Source organism: Podarcis tiliguerta (genome assembly GCF_965153285.1).
Source record: "Podarcis tiliguerta genome assembly, chromosome: 16".
NCBI lineage: Eukaryota > Metazoa > Chordata > Lepidosauria > Squamata > Lacertidae > Podarcis > Podarcis tiliguerta.
Window position 1 is genome coordinate 18,844,644 of NC_139549.1, and position 23,704 is coordinate 18,868,347.

The 23,704-nt window shown below is 46.3% G+C and overlaps 2 protein-coding genes across 6 annotated transcripts in view; one reads left to right on the forward strand and one right to left on the reverse strand.

Moving 5' to 3' along the window:
- Positions 1-863: 863 nt before the first annotated feature.
- LOC310666497 (uncharacterized protein) lies at positions 864-15,351 on the forward strand. Its single transcript, XM_083417421.1, has 8 exons — positions 864-1,011; positions 6,796-7,002; positions 7,883-8,143; positions 9,468-9,590; positions 10,751-10,789; positions 11,169-11,215; positions 11,537-14,363; positions 14,610-15,351. Exons 1-7 carry the CDS (start codon positions 960-962, stop codon positions 11,660-11,662), a joined length of 855 nt encoding a protein of 284 aa, XP_083273547.1. The 5' UTR covers positions 864-959; the 3' UTR covers positions 11,663-14,363; positions 14,610-15,351.
- Positions 15,352-15,523: 172 nt separating this feature from the next.
- VANGL2 (VANGL planar cell polarity protein 2) overlaps positions 15,524-23,704 on the reverse strand; it is a 43,821-nt gene continuing 35,640 nt past the window's right edge. For 3 of the 5 annotated variants that reach the window (XM_083417373.1, XM_083417374.1, XM_083417375.1), the window contains 3 exons: positions 22,961-23,096; positions 22,310-22,541; positions 15,524-20,073 (listed from right to left, as the gene is read on the reverse strand). In XM_083417373.1, the coding sequence (XP_083273499.1) occupies positions 19,813-20,073; positions 22,310-22,541; positions 22,961-23,096 (629 nt within the window). In that variant the 3' untranslated portion in view covers positions 15,524-19,812. The remainder of the gene's footprint in view (positions 20,074-22,309; positions 22,542-22,960; positions 23,097-23,704) is intronic. The other 2 variants (XR_014505922.1, XR_014505923.1) reach the window with 1 other exon arrangement.

Consider the following 23,704-nt stretch of genomic DNA (forward strand, 5'->3'; position numbering starts at 1 on the left):
TCTCTGCTATATCCAAAATTCACCATTAAACTGTTGGGATACTGCCAGGGAGACAAAGTCCATCATGACTCCACGTCGTCTCCGGGCGTCCATTGATCTCCCGTAGACACGCAGTATCAGCAATTAGCGAGCTCCAGAAATAGCTTGCCACATTCCAGAGCCGTGCACGCTCTATCAGCAGATAAAGCACACAGCGAAAGATGCACTCAGGAGAGCATTATTTACAAGTTTATTCAGCGTTGGTCAGAACAAAGAGAAAACATGACTGCCTGCTTCAGTGTCTCCGGCAGAGAGAGAGACGAAAACAAAGACACAACAGAAACATCCTGTGAAAACAGGAAATACGCAGACTCTGTGACTCAAAGCCTGCTCCCTTTTAAGGTGGAACGGAAATATCCTAACATAAACAACAAGGAATTCAACCCATTAATCACTTGTAGAATAATGGATTGAATTTATAGCCTACCTTCTTTCATCCAAGGAACTCAAGGTGGCACAGAAAGGTCTCTCCTCATTTAATCCCTACAGCAACCCTATAAGGTAGGTAAGGCTGGGAGGCAGTGACTGGCTTCCCAACTTCGTGGTGGAGTGGGGGATTTGAACCCTGGTCTCCCAAGTCCTAGTCCGACACTCTAACCATCACACCACACTGGCTCTCAATACAGAGGGAGTGATTATTTGACTCATTACCCATTAGCAGCTTCGTGTGTTTACATGGCCACTGAAACTTCCTGAAGGCTGTTTTTGGCGTGTGCATTGTTTTTTAAAAAAGTTCAAGAAAACAAATGTCCACACCCTGCGAATCCCTGGCCTGCCTTCATCATCTGTAGTATTTCTACAGCATTTCTTCTTTTAACTCTCTAGTTAAGAGGAAGCGGAGATAGAAAAGGAGGAACCTGCTGCTTTCTAAATTGTTCACAAGGTTTTGCTCTCGAATCAGCCACAGAAAACAGACTCCAATGCAGACCCATGGAGGATGGCTTTGGATTGTGCTGCTATTTCCCCTGACAGGTGAGTTCCGAAGTCAGAAACTTCACAGGATTGTAGGACATGTGCTTTCCAAAAGGCAACCAGCTCAATTCTTTTATCTGGCTGAGCTCTGTCTCCACACTCAGCTGCAGAACAGGAAGAGACAGGGACAGTCGTGGTGGTTTAAGAACATCTGACCGGCAGGAGGACTTCTATCATGGATCAGCACTTTGGGGTCTTATACCACTTCCCCCAAAGAATCCTGGGAAATACGCTGCGCAGTGGTTCAACACCCACACATCAGAGGGGAAGTGGAGGCAGCTGTGGAGGGAAGTGGAGGCAATGGAGGATCTTTGGGTTCACTGACTCTCAAAGGGAGGGAGCTGTCCAATCAGAAGGTCCAGAAAACACAGTCATGGGACAGGCGGGCAGTGTGATGACCTGTTCACTGGGCAAATCACCTGATTTGCTTGCAATGAAGGATAAAAAAGGCCTGCTTTCTCATGAGCACTCATTCTGGGGTTGGTGGGGAGGTTATGTATCTGAGCATCCTTCCTCACTTGCATACACAGAGATTATATGTCCTATTATTTACTTACAATGTTTATATGGTGCTTTTCAGGCAGACCTCACAAAGTGGTTTACCTAAGGTTGTTACAACTACAAGCACAGATTTTTTTATTATTATTCTTTTAAGTTGCACCAGAATGGAAGAGACAACTCCCACTTATGGGAGCTGGATGGCAACACTTCTGGTTAAAGTTGCTTTGGGTTCCCACAAAAGCGGATTTGTTGCAACAGAGTCCACTTTAGTTGTGCAAACCTAACTCGGATTCCCAGAGCAAGTAGCCATCTGAGAGAGTGCAAAGTGCTTTATGTGTAGCTGTTCATGTGGGAGTGGTTGATTAAACACCAAAATCACTTTGAGCAGAAGGGGGTAATTCTTTCAAAATTTCCCAGCTGGAATCTGCTTGCAAATTTAATTGTTTGTCTTTTAAAGATTTGCACCTTAAAAATGAAATAAGGTATAAAAAGCACTCAGCTTCACAACCTGATATTTCAAATATTGCACGTTTTCTCTCCTTTCCTTTAAAATGCCATGTGGTGTGTCTAGTTTTGATTTGATTGTCCACTGCTCAGGCCAGAGATTCCTCTGGAAAACCTGCTGCTTGGGGTTGGTTGTTTTTTTTGTTTGTTTGTTTGTTTTAAATTACATTCCATTTCATGCTATAAGCTACAATTTAAGAAAGGAGGGGGTAAAATAGGGCTACATTTAATGCACATTTAACAATGCACATCTAAAGCACATGCCTTCCACCAAACAATTATGGGAACTGTATTTTCTCTTCTCGCAGAACTATAATTCCTGGCAATCTACAGTTCCCAACGTTCTTTGGTGGACGCCATGTGCTTTAAACACTGGTCGTGCTTTAAATGTAAGGTGTGGCTCTGCCCGAAGACTGAAGATGATGGTTTTTCAACATGCCCTCTTCAGCCTCTTCCATATGCCTGGCTGGAATGAGATAGCAAACAATCCCAAACAAAAACGTTTGTGGTTTTGTGGGACTTCTGTTTTGTAACGGCAACGAACTGCAAGAAGCCCAGGCATGCAGGCCGGAGGAGATCGGTGCAAGAATAAAGGAAGCAACCCAAAGCCACATTGCTGCTCTGTCGCTGGTTCATGACATGCAGATGGAGCCAAATGGGAGCTGCCTTCGAATTTCCAGTTTTCCAGTATGACCCCCTGTGGCGTTTGCCCTCCTAGGTGGGTCATAAGGAAAGGGTTAAATGAGTGTGAAGTGATTGGCCAGTGGGAACCCAAGGGGAGGAGTTAGAGTTAGAGTTGGAGTTGTTGGAAAGTTGGTTAGGAGTTGGAGAAGGAAGAGGGAGGATAATTCTGTGGGTTGGTCAAGTTTTGATGTGAGAGAGTGAGAGAAACTGATAGGAGGAGTCAGATAGACAGTTGGGATAATCAATTAACAGTTATTAGGAAGGTATAGGCTGGAATAGAAACTAAGGATAAGAAACTGACAAGAAAAATTAACTGAAACCATAAACTTGTTCATGCTTATAAAATAAACTTGATTATTTGTTTTAATGTTAACAACTGTCTGGACTCCGTGTGTACCCGACGGGTTGGTGGCAGCAGGGAAGTGATCATAGTGGTGGCACAGGGATCAATAGACCATCAAATGTCCGGGGACCCGGTGTGATCGCCATACCCCCTTCCCCACACACTTAACAAGCACTTGCTAGAAATTTGCAAGTGGGGAGAAGAAAGGGGTCTTGTGCTCGGATCCTGCTTGCAGACCTCCCAGTAGAGGCATTTGGAAGGCCATTGTGAGAACAGGATGCCGGACTAGATGGGTCTGATCCAGCCATCTTCTAACACCCTTATACGGCTCACAAACTTGCAAACATATCTTCATTCAAACCCTAATGTGTAGAAATCTGCTGGTTTTTCCTTTTTTCAAATCCGAACTTCTCAAGAACTTTTCAAGAGCAATGGGGTCAATGGACCGCTGCTGCTGTAGTATTAGTGCTGAGGACAATGTCCTGCTTTTAGGTCTCTGTGTGTCGATTTGTTCCAGGGAAATTTCAAACAAATTTCAAACAAAGAAGCTTTAGAAAGCTGCATGTTCTCCGTGCAGCCCTCTTAGGAGTACTGGGTTATCTCTGCTTTGCATATGGGGAAGAGGCGAGGCTTTGCAAAGAACAAGAGTTGCCCTCCAAGTACGGAAATGTGGGCCCCCAAGTGGCCTCAGGATCCCAGGGGTGCTGCTCAAAGCAGGAACATTAAAGAGAAGTTAATGAGCCAGCTGGCAAAGCTGCCAGCTTTCGCTCTGCAAATCCCCGCCAATCCCACCTCCTTGCATTAAGATAGTTTTAATTGAGGTGAGAATATTCACACAGCTAATGTTCCAGGGGCTCCCCAGCACTCATTGTTTTCAGAAATAGCTGACTTGCGTTCTTGTAACAAAAGAGAATTGGGTACCAAAGAGATCCTGCCCACTTGGATACCCAGGAGAAAGATCTTGCCATCCCACTTTTGCAGGGACTGTTGCTTTAGGAAAATGGTCGCTTCATCCCCTTGAATTGTACAAGGATGGGCAGCCAGAGAGGGATGGTCTTCCTTGCCTGAAAAAGAGGGGGGCCGGCAAGCTAACTCTAGGGGGTCAAAGGCACCTTGGCCCCCTCAATATTTGTTTTAAGGGGGACCCCAGTCTTGAGGCAGTCCTGCACACAACACACATTGAGTGTTGCAGCTCCAATGTCCAGCTCCTCCAGAATCACAGGCACTTTGCACACACGCAATGCACATGAGGTAACATGTGCATGATGTGTGATGTGGGTGGATTCTCATGCACACAACGTGCGCCCAGCCCCCTCAATCTTGGGGGCAAACTGGCATCTCTGGCGGGGGGAGGCAGTCCCCTTGTTAGATCCCTACTCAGCCCATGCAGATGGCCAAACTGCCAACCAGCTCCCTCATTTTGGGATAGCTGAAGTGGATAGTATCATCCCTCCATGTGGTGAGGAGAATTTTTGCTGCACATCCAGTATGGTCGATCCGTAGAGAACCTTTTGATCATCTTCCTTGAGGACTCTAATTAATCTATTACCAAACAGGCAGTAACATATCTAGACGTTGTCACAAGTCTCAGATCTGCTATGACTATTAGTGTCTAGCTTGTCAAGTTTAATAATTAATATTTGGTTCTCCCGAGGTTGTGTTACTTTATATTTTGTACTTTGTTTAATGATCGGCCAGCCGTTTGGTTGGTGGATTGACTGGTTTCTACCACTGGTATAAACTCAGATGGAAACTCTCCCATATTCTCAGCTTTCAAAACATGGCTGAAGTTTAACATATGGGGCGCTGCCCAAATGTGTCTTGGGAATGCTGTGTGTTGTTATGGATCCAGTTATAAGAATTCTAAGATCTCAAACGTGGAATAAATGTTCATAAACCACATGTCTGAAATAGTACAGGAGTGCAATCCTGAAGCCATTTTGACTCTTCCAACTTGACCTCAAATATTTCTCTGCAAGGAGGAAGGAAATGGGAAAAGTTTTCCAATTATCTTTGGACTGTTGGAGCTCACTCTCTCTGCAAATACAGTCTGGCAAGTATATGTTAAGCTGGGCAAAGGATCAATATGTGTAAGAGATTCAGGACCAAAAGTATTTACCATCTCAAAGGAATGGCCAGGCTACCCAGAAAAGGCAATCAGATAAGGCATTATCAGGTATCCTGGCAGACAGGAGAGAAGCAACACTTAAATTTCTGCTGGAGACCACCTCCATCTGTGCTGTATGTATGATGTTTTGGGGGGTGGTCTTGGGGTACAGGGTGGGCAATTTCAAAAGCTTGCGCACTGTTGTTCGGGGTCTCTCCTACCTCAGGAGGGAACTCTGTTGCAACAGAAAAATAAACATCTGCTTTGCTGGGAGCTGGGGGCACTGCTATACAGTGGTTCCGTTCCTTCCTCCTGGGCCGTGTTCAGAGAGTGGTGTTGGAGGATGAGTGTTCAGACCCCTGGGCTCTCACTTGTGGGTGCCTCAGGGTTCCATCTTCTCCCCCATGCTTTTTAACATCTACATGAAGCCGCTGGGAGAGATCATCAGGGGGGTTGGGCTGGGTGTTCATCAATATGCAGCTGGTACCCAGCTCTACCTCTCTTTCAAATCGAAACCAGTGAAGGTCCTGTGTGAGTGTCTGGAGGCGGTTGGAGGATGGATGGTGGCTGACAGATTGAGGTTGAATCCTGACAAGACAGAAGTACTATTTTCGGGGGACAGGGGGCGAGCAGGTGTGGGGGACTCCCTGGTTCTGAATGGGGCAACTGTGCCCTTGAAGGACCAGGTGTGCAGCCTGGGAGTCATTTGGGACTCACAGCTGTCAATGGAGGCACAGGGCAGCTGTTTATCAGCTCCATCTGGTACGCAGGCTGAGACCCTACCTCCTCGCAGACTGTCTCACCAGAGTGGTGCATGCTCTAGTTATCTCCTGCTTGGACTACTGCAATGTGCTCTGTGTGGGGCTACCTTTGAAGGTAGCCCCACAATTAATCCAGAAACTACAATTAATCCAGTCTGCGGCAGCTAGACTGGAGACTGGGAGTGGCCACCAAGACCATATAACACCGGTCCTGAAAGACCTACATTGGCTCCCAGTACGTTTCCAAGCACAATTCAAAGTGTTTGTGCTGACCTTGAATGCCTTTGGACCAGTATACCTGAAGGAGTGTCTCCACCCCCATCGTTCAGCCCAAACACTTAGGTCCAGCTCCAAGGGCCTTCTGGCGGTTCCTTCACTGTGAGATGTGAGGTTACAGGGAACCAGGCAGAGGGCCTTCTCGGTAGTGGCGCCCACCCTGTGGAATGCCCTCCCATCAGATGTCAAGGAAATAAACAACTACCTGACTTTTAGGGAACTGTTTAGGGAGGTTTTTAATGACTAATCTTTTAATGTATTTTTGATATTTTATTGGAAGCCGCCCAGAGTGGGGTGGGGGTATGAATAATTTATTATTATTATTATTATTATTATTATTATTATCATCATCATCATCATCATCATCAAATCTGTTTTTAGTTTATTGCTGGTTTTTCTGTGTTTTGGACATTGTTGTTTTGGACAGTTTTTTCTGATAATTTTATTTGTTTTATTATTGTTGTAAACCACTCTGAGAGTTTTGGTTCTGTTTGCAATCAAGCAATGTTCTAATTTTATGAAACAAACGAACAATCAAACATTCTGCTTCATCAGAAGGCATATTCGAGACATCCCCATCGTTAACATTCCTTCCTTTCTTAATCTAGCTCAACAAGTAGAGGAATCAGAACATCCCTCCAAAGATGGCCAAACAAAACATCTCCAAGCTGAGTTTGTCAACACGACACAGCAACAAAACGAGTCCTTCACGTTGTGGCCAACTTATAATAGAACAGACCCCTCCAAGGGAGTCTTGGGTATCATCACTACGCTGCCTGACCCTACTGTAAAGAGCGAAACAGAATATCAAGGCAGTAAGTGCCAGATGTGTGTGTTGGAGACCCCTGATTCCCCTCCAAGAGCTACAATTCGCAGAGTGGTTTCACAGTAAATCCCTCTTCACAGGGAACTTGGGGGAACTGTCACTCCAAGAGGTTTATAGGGGCCTCCTAACAACTGTCAGTGCCCTTAACAACACTTGCCATAATTATTTGGGGGAAGCTCTGACTGTTTATAGAGTGGTACCATAGCAGTTCGAAAGCACATCAGAGTGCAAGTAGAGAAATAGGTGTACCGCTCTGGCGGGAAGGTAAACGGTGTTTCCGTGCGCTGCTCTGGTTCGCCAGAAGCGGCTTAGTTATGCTGGCCACATGACCTGCAAGCTGTATGCTGGCTCCCTCAGCCAGTAAAGTGAGATGAGCACCAAAACCCCAGAGTCGTTTGTGACTGGACCTAACAGTCAGGGGTCCCTTTACCTTTACCATAGTGTTTTAAATGTATGATGTGAATGTGGCCTATAGGTTGATGAGCACAAAGCTAATAATCTATCTCATCATACAGGAGAGTCTTATCAGTCACTAAATATTAGGCATTATAGCTAAACAGAACCTCCATTTTCGGAAGCAGTATATCCCTGCCTACCAGGTGCTGAGGGCATAATAACAATAATTTATTATTTATACCCCGCACATCATATCAGTTTTACCACAGTGCCCCAAGCATACATTGGGCATGGGCTGTTTAGAGGATTTCATGAAGTCTGCCCACTGTCCTATGTTGACATTTGGTCTGCTCCAGCATATCAGTTTTACCACAATGCCCCAAGTATGAAATGGATTCGTTATTCAAAAACAGCTCATATGATTTTGTCCAGCAGATAAAGTGACTGAATCTCCTTAATTTTCTCTCCCGAAGGAAGGCTGCTGAAGCCAGTCATCACCATCCACTCAGTGAATGGGACCTGCAATGTCACCTTGAACTGTGTGGGAACTGGAGTGGAAGGAGAGGACGTGACTTACGCCTGGTCGACTTCTGAAATGGGGACGGTTCTCTCTGAGGAGCCATCTCTACACATCACTCAGAAGCCCCCAGATCAAACCTGGGATTACACCTGCACTGTGCGCAACAAGCAGAGTCAAAACTCCAGCACCGTTTCCCTGAGAGATCACTGCCATGGTGAGGCAAGCTGCCATATTGAATTTCCACAAGGGAGAAGCACAGAAGCCCACATCAACACTGTGTTGTAAAGTGGGGGTGGGGTGGGGGCGGCAGTCTATTCCCAAGAAACTTAAAATCTGACTGTTAGTGGTTATATCCTGCCTGGCTACAGGAAATGCCACTCTTCCCTGCATCTCTTACTATTGGCTTAGTGGGCATGATGTCATGGAATGTTCACACCTGAGTGACATCAGGCACCTCAAAACCCTACCCCACTTGCCCCAAAACACAAACCCATATTTTGTTTCTGGATAGCGGGGTGGTATTTTAAAAATCCTAAAATTATCCTAGACAAGCTCAGGCTACCAGAAAGTATAGAGACTGCTTTCGCACTGCTTCTTTTCCAGCTCAAAATGGCCCTTCCCAATGAGGAGGCGACAATTCTGGATTTCTGTAGCTTCCTCATGTATTTCATCTGTGGATGAAAAAGCGGATTGGGGAGGGCGATTCTGAGCTGGGAAATGACCAGCAGGGACGAGGTTAAGCAGTCTCTTCCTTCCATCCAGCCAGCCAGCCAGCCAGCCTTCCTCTGTGGGAAGGGCTTCTTCTGCCTCCCGATAAATGTGCAACCAGAATTTGCCATTACAGTGGAGCCTTGGTTGTCGAATGTCTCCGTCAACAAACCATTTGGAACCCAAACACCATAAAGCCAGAAGTAAATGCTTCTGTTTTCGAATGCACCTCGGAAGTCAAACTTCTGAAGTCAAACACCCAGCAAATTTTGGTTGCCATATGTACCGTATTTTTCGCTCTATAACACACACCCGACCATAACACGCACATAGTTTTTAGAGGAGGAAAACAAGAAAAAAAATATTCTAAACGAAACAGTGGATGTATGATTTTTGTGGTTCATGCTGTGGCCACAGACATGTGATCTGACGGTGAGTTTGGGGTAGCCCAATGCAAAAATCCTGAGTATCCATGTGGATCCATGCTTTCTAACCACATTTTTGCACCACTGCGGCCCCAGGCAACAGTGGGTGCGTGATTTTTTTGGTGCAAGCTGTAGCCATGGACATGCTATGTGATCTGATGGTGAATTTGGGGTGACCCAGTGCAAAAATCCTGACGATCCATGTGGATCCGTGCTTTGTAACCAGGCTCTCTGTCCCTCTCTTCTCTCCACTCAGTGGCTCTTCTCCCGCTTTGCTGTAGGCATTCGCTCCATAACACGCACAGACATTTCCCCTTACTTTCTAGGAGGAAAAAAGTGAGTGTTATGGAGCAAAAAATATGGTAATCTGAAATTCACTCTTATTCACTCCATCTGTTACTCCAGATCCTTCAACTCTTGATCAAGGAGCACCGACATTCTTGTATGTTAAGTACTTAGTTCCACTTTTGCTCGTTCTGGTCCTGTTGCTGATCCTGTTCCTCATGTACAGAAGGAAGAGAGGAAGAGGTGAGACTTTCGCTTCATTTGCTCAGGAAAGAAACTTCATGACTTCCTGTCAATTTGTTTGTTAAGGGCCCTGAGAGTCGTTAGGAGGGCCCCTCATTTTCCTCCCAGAGCTGCAATTCTCAGAGTTTTCTCAAATTTCAGCAACACCCTGTGCAACACAAAAATTTGGTGCCCCCCCCTCCACCGCTCATCTTCAATTCTAGCTTATAGCTGCGGAGCCCCCTTTGATGCCCCGAAGGCTCTGCCTTAAGTCCACGACGTGGGTGGTGCTGTGGGCCTAGGCCACAGAGCCTAGGACTTGCCGATCAGAAGGTTGGTGGTTTGAATCCCCGCGACGGGGTGCGCTCCTATTGCTCGGTCCCTGCTCCTGCCAACCTAGCAGTTCAAAGCACATCAAAGTGCAAGTAGATAAATAGGTACCGCTCCAGCGGGAAGGTAAATGGTGTTTCTGTGAGCTGCTCTGGTTCACCAGAAGCGGCTTAGTCATGCTGGCCACATGACCCGGAAGCTGTACGCTGGCTCCCTCGGCCAACAAAGCGAGATGAGCGCCGCAAACCCAGAGTCGGTCACAACTGGACCCAGTGGTCAGGGGTCCCTTTACCTAACAACTCTTATTGCCCTTATCAAATTTCAGCTCCCAGAATTCTTGGTGTGATTGTGGCCAAAATGACCATCCTTAGGAAGGGTGGAGGTAGAAGGAGAGCCTTTGAGTTACAGAGCCCCCTGGTGGGTGGACATGAGCGTGTGCCACAACTCTGCTTCCTCCACACTACAACTTCCATTAGTCCCAACTAGCACAAGAACCACACTGGGTGAAGCCAACAGTTGCCAGCAAAAACATCTGGTGGGCATCAGGTTGACAGATATGCTGTGCTGCGCCTCCCAGGGTCAGAGAGTTCATCCTTCTTTGCAAATTCACAATGCCTTGGCGTGATCAGTCAAGGAATATCCTGCCCACCGCGCTATGAAACTTTCTGGCAGGTGAATAACTAAATTGATTCTCTTAAATTCTTCAAGGATTTAAAAATAGATACAGTCTATTTTTAGATCTTGCACTTCATCTTCCCTGTGCAGAAAATACTGCTGTGCACACACACAAGATTTATTCTCAGTATTACTAAATGAATATACACTCTCTCTCTCTCTCTCTCTCTCCATAGGAAGCCATAGCAGGACAGTATCTATCATTGAATCATCAGGTATGAAAATATCCATGCAGAGCTTTTTTAACAAGTCCAGTAGAGCCATGTTTTATTACATTGCTAAGCCTCTACAGAGCACCTTGAAATTTGTTCTGCCTACATTACCTCAACAACCTTGACAACAGGCTCCAAAGGCAGCCAGTATTTATATCCCATCACTGGAGATGGGAGATGCTCAGAGCTGAGGGTTGACTGCAGATCAGGTGTGGGGAAGCTTTGGGCTTTCAAGTGCCACTGAACTACAGCTCCCATCATCCCATGCCCTTGGCCATACTTGCTGGGGCTGGTGGGAGTTGTAGTTCAGTGACACCTGGAAGGCCAAAACTTACCCACAGCTGCTGTAGATAATTGTCAATCTTTAAATTTTGATTTGCAGATTCCGACTTTCCTACTGCAGAGGAGGCCACGCAGCTGAATCCTGAGGTAATTTGGCTTGATATTACCCCCTGGCAAGGAGGGACCCAACCACTGCTTCTTTTCAAAATATGGTAGGAAGGCATCCTAGCACTTTGTGAAAAAGAGCCATGTAGAAAAGGAGTAACGACACGAGGGGTGTTTGTTCATTTTCAAAACCCTTCTGTTCCAGTTTTCAAGCAAGACTGCCTCAAGAAGTGGTTCAAATCCATAATTATATATTTACGGACCATTTGTGTTCCAACATAGCCACAAGTGCCTCCCATGTTTCTAGGAAGGGGAATTTTATTGTTTCTGCTTTTGCATTCCTTTGTTCTCCTCCCCCCACAGGCCTTCAAGCCAATTCCCGAGGAGCCTCTGGAAATGGTGAAAATACCAACTATAAATGATAACGAAGAGGCTTCAAGCGCACAGGGCCACCAGCCAGATGCTCAGGCAAAATGTGGACTTCCCTAACCCAGGAGGCCCATCCAAGTTCCTTTTATACAGGGCAGCTGAAAAGCTCTTCTTTCCAACGCATTTTACCAACATATGGGAGCCTTGAAGCAGTTGCTTCAATTCATACTATTGATTTTAATTATGGCATGTGTTTGGCTTAAAGTAGGATTGGAGCCCCGCATGAGATCACACACACACGATTGAGGGGTCAATCCATGAGTGCAAGAGGAAGCATTTATTGAATTTTTGAATGATCTTTTTTAAAAAAGCCAGATATTTATAAACTAGCCAATGTGCCCACATTTTTCAACAAGTGCTCTTTCTTCAGGGACAAAAACACTAATTTATTTCCCCCAGCTACTGAATATTCTTCTTCATTCTAGCACACCTTCTCCACTTCTTCCTGAGGAGACGCAGCCCTGCTTTTGCCTTGGCTCAGAAAAGGTTGGCTCGTGGGAGTTGTCATTGGTCTCGATGATTGTACTCTCTTACCTGGCAGTTAGGTCTGCAGACAGCCGGTGTTTCTTTTTTATTGTTGCATTTTTATTATACACGAACACAAACTAAACAAATGCAAGTGTAACAACATCACTGGGGTGGCAATATTAAAATAAAAATTTAAATACAGTGGAACCTTGGTTCTCGAATGGCTTAGTTAACGAACAAATTGGCTCCCGAACTCCAAAAACCCAGAAGTGTTCCAGTTTTTGAACGTTCTTCAGAAGCTGAACGTCTAGTGTGGCTGTTGGCTATTGTTTCCGGGGCACCTGCGCCAACTGAAGCCCCAACTTGGTTTTTGATCATTTCGGGAGTCGAATGGACTTCTGAACCGGATTAAGTTCGAGAACCAAGGTACCACTGTATTAAATCCTGCTTTGCAGGGATAGATGATTCTCAGGGTCCCTTCCAACTCTGATTCTATGATACACTTTGGTAATAAGAATTAGGGATGGGACGGTGCCCCTCTGTACATGTATGTTTGGTGATATTTTTCTTATTGTGTTGATATTTGCAAAAACTTGTCCTTTTGAGTTGCATATGGAAGTGAGAAGGGGGACAAACTAAACATCTCCCTCTACCACTTCTACCCAACCTAAGTGCATAGGTCGGACCTAAACGATAATAGTAAAGTTTGTATAAGAGTGTCCAAACATTGATGTCAATATAAAGATTTTTTCCCCCCTGTGCAACTGACATGTACATAAATGCATATATATGAGCTTGAGATTCCACATGTTCACTATGAGCTGCAGCTAAGTGGGGTTCAGTTAATCCATAAATCCCATAAACACCTTAAAACTATTTGTGAGGAATTTGCAGCCAGCCCCAACTCCCACTGCACCTGGTAGCCAGCCCCCCACTGGCCACATCTGGCACACTTGAGAAGGGGTTCTGTATGCATATAGATGTACATGTGGGATTTCAAAATTCATCCTCGTGTAGGGCCCCCTCTCCCACTTGCTGAGCGCAGGGCTGGTGTAGTCCTAGGCATCAGAAACAACCGCCAAACCAGCCTTCAGGGCACAGTATGCCTCTGAATCCCAGTTGCAGGAAACCACAGGAGTGTTCTTGTGCTCATGTCCTGCTTGCAAAGCTTCCCAGAGGCGTGTGGCTGGCCCCTGGGAGAACAGGCTGCTGGCCTAGATGGGCCATTGACCAGATCCAGCAAGGCTCCTCTTAAGGTTCTTCAAATATTTAGCCAACAGAATAGAAGCCCTCTTGGATTTAAAAAAAATCTGTATGAGACATGCTCTTGCAGAGCAAGCAAACCAGTGAGTTCAGTAACATGGCATTCAAGGCTGCTCGGAGATCCTTGCAATTGCAATCAAGCTATTGTAAGCAGTCACTGGAGGGTGTAAAGATGTGTAGAAGCAGGAATTAATTGAATTTCCATTGTTTCGTGTGATAAGCAATAGATAAAAAGACTACTTTGACAACAGCCTTTTAAGGCTGATCCTAAATTCCTCTGGGGATATCTTTTTTCCAGCTTCAGTAAATCTGCCAGCATGGATGAGAGCTCTTTTCTTTTTCAACTCCTCCCCTCGTGCTTTTGGGTTTTGTATTATAAACCCTTTATTGCTGATATTATCACCAAAATTACAGTTTATTTAGCTGAAAATTAATTCCTTTCTGCGGGGCAAAACACCCCTGTTAAGTATTAGGCAAAAACCCCACAATTGAGCACTCATCTTTCAGAGCACAGGGCAGAGTAGGACTGGTTTGCACACTATTAGTATGCAGTGCACAACACCCTCAATTGCCACATTTTCAGTGCGCAGCCTTCGTCAGCCCTCCAAGATGTTTTAGACTCCCAGAACTCCCGGGCATGATGGCCAGTTTGTATTAACAGCTAGGGCAGACAGGAGTTGGGAGTCCAGACTATCTTCAGGGCTCCAGGTCAGCAAAGATTGATGTACCGTACTCTTGTGCTTGGCTTCAACTGCTGGAAGAGGAGAGAGCCAAATGCTAACACTTGAGACCAGTTTTACCTGTGAGATCACCTTACCATATGCACATTTGACTACTTTAATCTGTGGAACGGGAAATGATACGGGTGCCTAGGAATACCCATTACACATTTATAAGATGTTGATTTTGTTATAGGAATCCTAAACTTTGGAACTCCCTGCCTATTGACATCAGGCAGATCCTTTTACTGTGTTCTTTTCAGCGCTTGCAAAACACACCTTTGTTTAGACAAGCCAACCCAGATACAGTGGTACCTCGGGTTAAGTACTTAATTCGTTCTGGAGGTCCGTTCTTAACCTGAAACTGTTCTTAACCTGAAGCACCACTTTAGCTAATGGGGCCTCCTGCTGCCGCCATGCCTCTGGAGCTCAATTTCTGTTCTCATCCTGAAGCAAAGTTCTTAACCCGAGGTACTATTTCTGGGTTAATGGAGTCTGTAACCTGAAGTGTATGTAACCCCTGAAGCGTATGTAACCCGAGGTACCACTGTACATAGAACGTTTAAATGAGCTTCAATTTGTTTTTAATTAGTACTTGACTGTTTTATGTAGTTGTTTTCACTGATAATTTTGTTTTCTTCCTCTTTTAAACCACTTTGAGGTTTGTCGTTTTTTCTTTCTTTTTTTTTGCAAGCAAGCAGTATATCCATTTTATAAAATAAAACATCCCTTTTTTAAAAAAAGGGAATTCACCCAGCATTCTGTCTCAGATAGCAAAGAGACAGCGGACTGAACAGCGTACTCTGACAGCAGCAATTGCAGCGCAGCCACTGTGCTCAGTGAAGCGACCTTCCAGTCAATTGCTTTCCTGCTCCACCACCTCATCCCAGAGAGATGCACTCTGCCCATAATGGCATTTAATTAAGCCATTAATGTGCTGCATTTTGCCCTGAGTGACGGCAACAAGAGCAGTCAGCAGAAGCATTCAGAGCAGCCTGTGGCTTGGGGGAAAGAGTCATAGTTTGCTGTTGTGGATTTTAAGAAGCAGTAGGAACAGCTGTAACCAAATCAAACAAGGGCAAAATGGCAAAGGAGACTTCCACTCCCAGCCACTTGCTACCTAAGATTCAGGCCCACTCAGAACCCCATTTCTATCACAGTGATTTTAATGATGAACGAATCAATCAGAGACACCAGTATGTGTTGTGAATGGGGAACCTGAAATGCCAGTTCCACAACTAAACTCTTTGGATGTCTCTAGGCAGGTTATCACCTGCCAGCCTCTTATCTGTGAAAGTTGATTTGCGGTGCTGCAGTTATCATCCACTCTGAACAGTCCTTGATATTTATCAGGGGTCAGATTGGAGTTTCCACATTTAACTTGCAAAGGGGACTTCGGCTGAGCCAGAAACACATTTCAAACTCACACCTCTCCTGTAAATATTGGAAAGAGGGGGTGGGGAAAAAGGAATTTCAAAAGTTCCAAAAGGTGTTTATTTTATTTTTTTTAAAAAATGTACAGTTTTACTTCCTAGATTTATGAAAAAAAACCTTACTAACATTGCAATAATGCTTAGTACCACTGCAAACTGTAAAAACAAAATTTTATATATTAAAAAACAATTTTACATTTTACAATTTTCTACACGCATGCACAAGGTTTTTCCAACTCTGTCTTTAAAAAAGAAACAAAAAAGTATTTTCCTAAATTCAGTGTGTGTTTGAGGCAGGGGGAAAGAAGTTTCTATTTTACATTTTCAATACGAGAGGGGGAATGGGTGGTATTTCTGCCACTGAAACTATGTCCTCTTGCCAAACCACTACTTGCGATCAAGCAGGAAGGGTTTTGTCTGTGACAATGTGAAATGGCAGTGAAGTCACACCTGGAAGGCCAAGATCAGAGATACAAGCAGGGACAGGTTAAATCCGCTTTCCCCAGCTCGGCCAGCTGCTCTGGACTACAATTCCCATCAGCCCTAGCCATCACAGCTGTGCAATGTGAGCAGGACCGCAGAACGGCAGCCTGGGAGTGACAGGAATGGCAGGCCAAACCAGCAAGGGAGCACCAGGTTGGAAAGCCTAAATTAAATGTTCTCAACTAGGTAAACAAAGAGGAGAGGAAAGACCACCGTATGTGCAAGAACTCTCCACCTTAGTGGAAGAGAAACACCAAAGATGTGTTGCCACAAACTTGGTGCTTGCCTGGGCTTGTGAGCATTTTGTGACTTTCAGCAGCTCGCTTTGAGCTTTTGCCACGAAGCGGCAACCATCCCTAGGAGGATGCGACCAGCCACAGGCCAGAGAAAGCACATCACCCATGACAAGAGAATTATTACTACACAAATGGATCACTACATAACATGCCTGAAGCCTCTTAAGAAATGGGCTCACCTGCACACATGTACATACAGAACCAGCACTTGCTTCCTCTAAGACAGTGTTTCCCAAACTTGGGCCTTCAGCTGTTGATAGACTACAGTTCCCATCATCCCTGACCACTGGTCTTGCTAGTTAGGGATGGTGGGAGATGGAGACCCAAGTTTGGTAACCACTGCTCTAAGAGTAAACTAAGACTTCCCAAACTCATTAAACAGGTGCAGGACCCAACCCAGCCAGAGGCTACAGAGAACCCACCAGACTTGACCAATCTAGTGCCTGCCAAATGTTTAGGACTACAACTCCCATCAGCCCCAGTCCAAACCATCTGAAGGGCATCAGATTGATAAAGGCTGCAGTTGGGGTCCAAGAGGCTGCTATGTGGCTCTCGGGTCACCTTTTGGCTGCTCTGGTAGTGTTAGCACCCACCAGTGCCAGATCAAGGAGATCTGCATGTATCATAGGCTAAGCCATGGTTGGGGGGGGGGAGATGTTGCCATTAGTTTAAAGCAGGTTTATGGCGGAAGTGAAGCAGATATCATAGGTAGAAAAATGAAGGCCAAAAAAGGGGCAGGAGATGGCGCAACCAGAGGCACCATCTGCAGAGAAAAGAGGGGCAAATCTTCACCAGTACAACATGGGAGGGGGGAAAATGTCCCACTGATTCAGGTAAGGCCCCATTTTCAGGTTTCTGAAGGCCATTTCACAACCAGCAAGGCTGGGCTTCCCAATGGGCAGCGAGCTACAGCTGGCCCCAGCAAAGCCCCCCCCCCCCCCGGTTGCGACTGTAGGCAACAGATCACGTTTGCACTTCACATTTTCAGATGTGCCCTTTAAACCAAGATGTGCCGAAGAGGTCCTAAGCAGCCTCTATCAGGAAGTCTCCTGTTTCGTCATGTGGAATTCCACAGCAGGGAAAGAAGGTTCTAGAATGCTTACTCCCCTCACCCCCTGGCCCCACATGAAACAGATCCAACTTAAGGAAACATCTTTTCAAAGTCCTCTTTTAATAATTAAAATTTAAAAAGGCAGAATCCAGCCATAGCGTTGCACATTGGTTTCAACAGGAGAGATGCTGTAATCAAAGGGAATTATAATTGAGAAAGTGCTTCACCTTCTGGCTGGATCGTGCTCCAAATATATATATAAAAATGAAACAATAAAAAAAAAATCACAGTGAAATAAAATTTAAACATCACAGTGATACAATCTGACAGCCCTAGCCAGGCTGTGGCCCTCCAGTTGTTTTGGACTACAACACCCATCATCCACAACTAGCATAACTGCATGGGCTGAGGCTGATGGGAGTTGTAGTCTAAAATGGCTGGAGGGGAGGAGCCTGGCAGAAGATGCCATTTGAGATTTCTCACCCCAACATCCTTACCAAACCCCCCCCCAAGAAGAACCACCCACAAAGAGAGAAGGCTTGAGCGGCTCTCACACTGCAATTAGTCTGAGAGCAACCCGACACCTACTTTTAATAATAATTAATTTTATTTTAAAAAAACAACCCTAGGTAAGTTGAAACTGCAGCGCAGCTATGGAAAGAACCTCGGCAGAAAAACTCCTGAGGTATATTCCTTGTAGCAAAGGTGGGATGGGGGGGGGGGAGGAATTTCTTCCAGAAGAAATAGCCAGACAGAACAATAAACATTTAAAGCACAAAGAGGACAATGGGAGTTACGGCCCACTGTGACCTCATTAGGCTCTCGTGGGGGGGGGGGAGCCAATCAACATCTTTGTTCTTGGATTTCCCAAAAGGCATTGAGGCGGCTGGCGGAGATGCATGAAAGCTCAAGGCAGGGTGGATGGTTGTATGGGGAAACTAACAGGGGAGGAGGGGGCTCCTTTCTGGGATGATAAGATAACAGCTTCACCAAGATGTTCTGTCTCTCCACCAAAGCTGTTCAAGGTGGAATGGAGGCAAACCACCCCACAACACAGACAGAAAGCAGGCCTGCTTGAAGAGCAAAGCTACAAATTGCCCATTTCTCACACTGGAGAATTTTCTTCAGTGCAGCTGTTATAAGGGGAGAACCTGCTTTTTTAAAATAAAAAATAAAAAAACGTAACAGTGAGGATCTGGGGGAAAATACCCCAATGTGGAGGGAGCAAGGTTGCTCCAGAACTCTGAAATTCACGGCATTTTGCTGTGGTTTTCAAAGGTGGCAGGGTACGCTGGGCAGTTTCCCTGCAGAAGCCTTGTCAAAATGAACAGGAACGCGCCCCCCCCCCGCTCGTGGGGGCTGCCGTTCATTTCAAAGGGGCTTGTGCAAAAGAAGAAGCCTCTCACACTCCAGAAAGGGGAGGGGGGCAGTTTCTCAGCTTATACCCAAGTCCTACAGAATGTAACAGCCTTCTTTCAAGTCAAACCAAGGGTCAAACCACAGGAAGAGTCAAGGAGACAAGACCCAGCCAGGAGACAGTTTGGGTCACCCTAGAGAAGTCAACTATTTACAACACACAGGATGTCCTTTAAAAGAGAACAGCATCTTTAAAAAAAAAAAGTCACCATTTTAAAAACCTCACCCCATCTCCCCCCAAAATGTGTCTTTGTGTGTTTAAAAACTTGAGTCAGAGAAAGAGCCCAGAGGAAGTCGAAACAGGATGATTTTAGATCGGACTTGCAAAAATTCGGGAGAGCTGGCTGGGTTGGGGTTTGGCGGGGGTTTTTTGCATGTGCCACGGAATGATGGAAGATTACAAAAAATAGCAGCCACACAAGCCTACCATCCACAGGCATTTGCTTTCGTGGGACTCCTCAAAAGTCTTGTGCAAGCATAGAGAACGAGGGAAGATGGACGGCAACCACTACAACAGCATCAGGTGATATTTCCAAGGCCAGAACTGTGAGGTTAGAGTTGGTTTGTGTTCTTTTTTTAAAAAAAAAACCAAACAAACATTCAAGAAGGTTCCTCAGACCCACAACCGTGTTTGGAGATGCTGGTGAAGACAGTGAACGGAATTAGCCCTTAAAATTTGGCACCATAAATTTCAATCACTTCACTCGGGACCAGGCCAGGGGTTGGGGGAGGGTGGGGAAGATACCATCTTTTCCACTTTTGCACAGCTTCTGGGCTCCTGGGAGTTTTGCTACCAAAAAAATATGAAAAAGGGGGTACGAGAAAAAGGGGGCACATCCACCCACCCCACCCCTCCACTGGCATTGTGTAGAAAAGTCCATCGATGGCGGCATCAGAAGATGTAAGGTCTTAGGTGCAAACTCCCAACTCCAGGAAGGAAAACTTGGTGGAAATGCCTCTTTCCAAACCCCGAGCTTGGAAATCTCCTCTAAATTCCTACGAGGCAGGTGTTGTGCACCAGGGCTGCTCCCCGTCGCAAATCGCTCCTCTGGCATCCAAGCCCCTAAACCCCAGATTCAGTTCACACGGAGGTCTCTGACTGAAGCCGCATCACAAACTTGTGCGACTTGGGGTCCACAAACTCCTCCGAGAGCTTGAAGAAGGGGATCTTCTTCGTGCTCACCACCAGACTGAAGTCCTGGCGCTTCAGGACAAAGACCACACCGTCCTTCAAGCCGTTGGTCACTGGCTCCTCGCTGACGAGAGTCCACTGCTTAGCCAGCCAGCGGTCCTTGTGGTACTGGATGGTGGGCCCAGCCGTCAGGTATCGCTCGAGGAAGGCCTGCCGGGAGGAAAGAGAGAAGGGACAAGTCTTTAAGAACAGAGGAAGAGCCCAGCTGGATCCGGCCAATGGCCCGTCGAGTCCAGCATCCTGTTATCCCAGTGGCCAAACAGAAGCCCCCCGAGCAAGATCCGAGCACAACAACACTCTCCCCTCCTCTGGTTCCCAAGAACCGGAATTCAGAAGCATTGCTGCCTCCAACTATCATGGCTCATAGCCATCGATAGCCCTCTCCCTCCATGAATCTTGTCCAACCCTCTTTTAAAGCCATCAAAGTTGGTGGTCATCACTGCCTCCTGTGGGAGAGAGTTCCACAGTTTAAGTGTGAACTCCATGAAGAAGTACTTTTAAAACGTTTGACGTTATGTTTTTATATGTGCTGGAAGCTGCCCAGGGCGGCTGGGGAAACCCAGCCAGATGGGCAGGGTATAAATAATAGAATTATGATTAATACTACTATCTGTCCCAAATCTTCAGCTTCACTGAGGGTCCACAAGTGTTTCAAGAGAGGGGAGAAATATGTTTCCCTTGTCCTCTCTTTATATGCCCTGCATAATTTTGCAAACTTCCATTGTGTCATTAATAGACTTCTATCATGTCAAGGAACCTGTAATCTGGCTCTGAATGTAAGGGCAATATCCTACAATCCAGTATCCAATGAATGAAGCTTTACTTGAAGTTGAAATATGTAACCCCCACCCTCCAACTCCAGTTCAACTGCACTGCCTAACACATGGCAAAAACTAAAATCCTGCTTGAAAGAGCTTAGTGCTTGTTTGCAGGCTGCAAAAGCTGGGGAGACAGTCACCAAGAAGCCGCGTAGGCCAACTTTAACAGTACGTGCAATCATGCTTCATGCTGCTAGGGGGCGCCATTGGTGTGTTTTTTTTTTTTTTAACCCAACAGTCTCTGGAGCAGGTATCTTTAGCACTTTCAGACTTATAGCCCAAACAAGCATTTGGGAACCTGTTCCTTGACCCTTTACCATATATTTGAATGGTGGTAGTGCTAGGGCAAGCAGGAAGCTACTGCCCTCACTGAGACTTGACCCCATGACAGCACCCCTGTTAGGCAGGCCATCTGAATGAGGGCAAAGCGCTTTGGGCTCCTCTATAGCTCCGACACCTGAAGTCAAGTTCCGCACAGATACACAAGAGCCTGGAATGACTAAAAATATTTATATCCCACCGTTCTGCTGCACTTCAAAAGGTGGCTACCACATTAATTAACAAAGAATAAAAATCAAAATATAAACCCAGCCTTTCCCCAAGCCATCTGTCCCAGCCAGCAACAGCCAGTGATGATGAGAGAAAATAGTCCAAACAGACATTTGAAGGCCCCATAAGTTGGGGGAGGTTGCCTCTGCTCTTGGGCTTCAAAGCCTGAATGCCTAGGGTCTGGGTTTCCTCAGTGTTGAAGGGCACTTTGGAAAATTGCTGAGTATTATTATTTAAGCAGAAGAAAAGCCATTTTTTAAAGAGCTAAATTTGAACCTTCAACTTCAGAGGCAGTCTATCTCCGAATGCTGGCTGATAGGGATATGCAACTATGAGATGGGCTGCTGCTGTCAGGACACCGGACCAGGTCCAAGCCTTGTTATGATCCAGAAGAGCTCTACTTAACTATGCCAGAATGGCATAGCAACAACAGTGACTCTTGGACACATAGGTAAAGGCAAAGAGACCCCTGACCATAGGTCCAGTCATGACCGACTCTGGGGTTGCGGTGCTCATCTCGCTTTATTGGCTGAGGGAGCCGGTGTACAGCTTCCGGGTCATGTGGCCAGCATGACTGAGCCGCTTCTGGTGAACCAGAGCAGCGCACGGAAACGCCGTTTACCTTCCCACTGGAGTGGTATCTATTTATCTACTTGCACTTTGATGTGCTTTTGAACTGCTACGTTGGCAGGAGCTGGGACAGAGCAATGGGAGCTCACTGCATCACAGGATTCAAACCGCCAACCTTCTGATCGGCAAGTCCTGGGCTCCCACAGTGCCACCCGCGTCCCTCTTGGACACATACCCAACACCCGAATATTCTAGGTTGCATGCCATTATTAATCCTAATCAAGGGCCATTAAAATTAATGGGCATGACTCTCTTGGGCCCATTAATTTCAGTAGGTCTGCCCCACATATAATTTAGTGGGATACGATGCAGTTTCTGTAGAAGAATCCTATATAACATTAAGAGGACAGCCATTTATCTCGGCTGGCCCTCTGATCTCCCTTTGCTACCTTAGGCGTCATGTCGTGTGTGATGCAGAACTCCAGGTGCTGCAGGATGCTCTCCATCGTGTGGTACGGCTGCTGCTTCGTGGTCCTCAGGTACTTCTGCATGGCCCGGGCCATGGAGGCAAAGATGGCCTGCGCCGCCTCTCGCGGGTCCATGATCTCCCGCGGGTTTTTCTGGTCCTCCTCCTGGAGCCGTTTGATATGAGTGAAGGCCTCCTCAACAGCCACCACCAGCCTGTCAGGACAAGAGGGGCCCTGGGATATAGTAAGCCATGGACTGCAGACCCCTTCGCATGCTCACCTCTCAAAGCCACAGCGAGGGGAGAGGAGGGAGTGGAGGGAAGGCAAAGGACCAAAATGTATCAGAATGTTTGCAGAAGGAAGGAAAGGTTGCCGTGTGAATTTCATAAATGTGCAAAAACTGCACAATTTCACAAGCCATTATAAAACGAATGCATTTTAAACCGATGAAACAAGTTTAGGTTTGCTAGGGAAGTCAGCACTGCACTCCCAGAATTTCCATAGATTTCACAACTGTGCCTCGAGGAGTTTACAGCGCATAATGTCAACCTTAAGGACTTGGCAAGCCGAGCTCAGTTTCTTCTCTGCTGTGGGACAAACAGGAACACACAGCCACCCCTCTTTTGCGCATACCTTGCACGTCTCTTGCGCACCCTGCGCTCATGCTCAGCCTCCTCGTAGTAATACTCGTTGTGGCTGTTGTCCCTCCGCCGGGCCGCTGCAGCAATGACAGCCCGCGACTGGCTTGTTGAGTTGTTGGTTGTGTTTTCTGGAGGACGGGAAGAGAGAGGGGAGGTCAAGAAGGCTTGAAATTCTGGCCACCACCTTTTGCAATCACACATAGAGCGCTGAGAGTTTGTTAGGAGATCCCAATTCCCCTCCTACAATTCCCGGAGTGGCTTAACGATCAACCCCTCTTTTCCCAGGAAACTTTGAGAAATTTTACTCGGGGAGAATAATGGGGGTGGAAGACTCCTAACAACTCCCAGTAGTCTTAACAAACTACAGCTCCCAGGATTCTTTGGGGGAAGCCATGACGGTTGAAAGTTGTATCATAGTGCTTTAAATGTATGGTGTGAACGTGGCCAAAGAGGAGAGAGGAAACAGCAGTGAAGAGGCAAGCCTGTACAGGATGGTGGTGGGGGCGGGAACTCAATGGAAGAGCAGCCACTGCATGCTCAGCAGGGGTACCAACTTGAATAAAATATGCGGGGGGACAGGTAAGCCCCACCTCACATAATAAATGACATGACATGATGCAGGCACACCATTTGAATGGCAATGTCCATCAACGTGTGTGTGTGTGTGTGTGTTGGCTCCTATGATGCTGGGTTCAAACCCCAGCCCTCCCATTCAGAAGACTGAAGGGAACAGGCT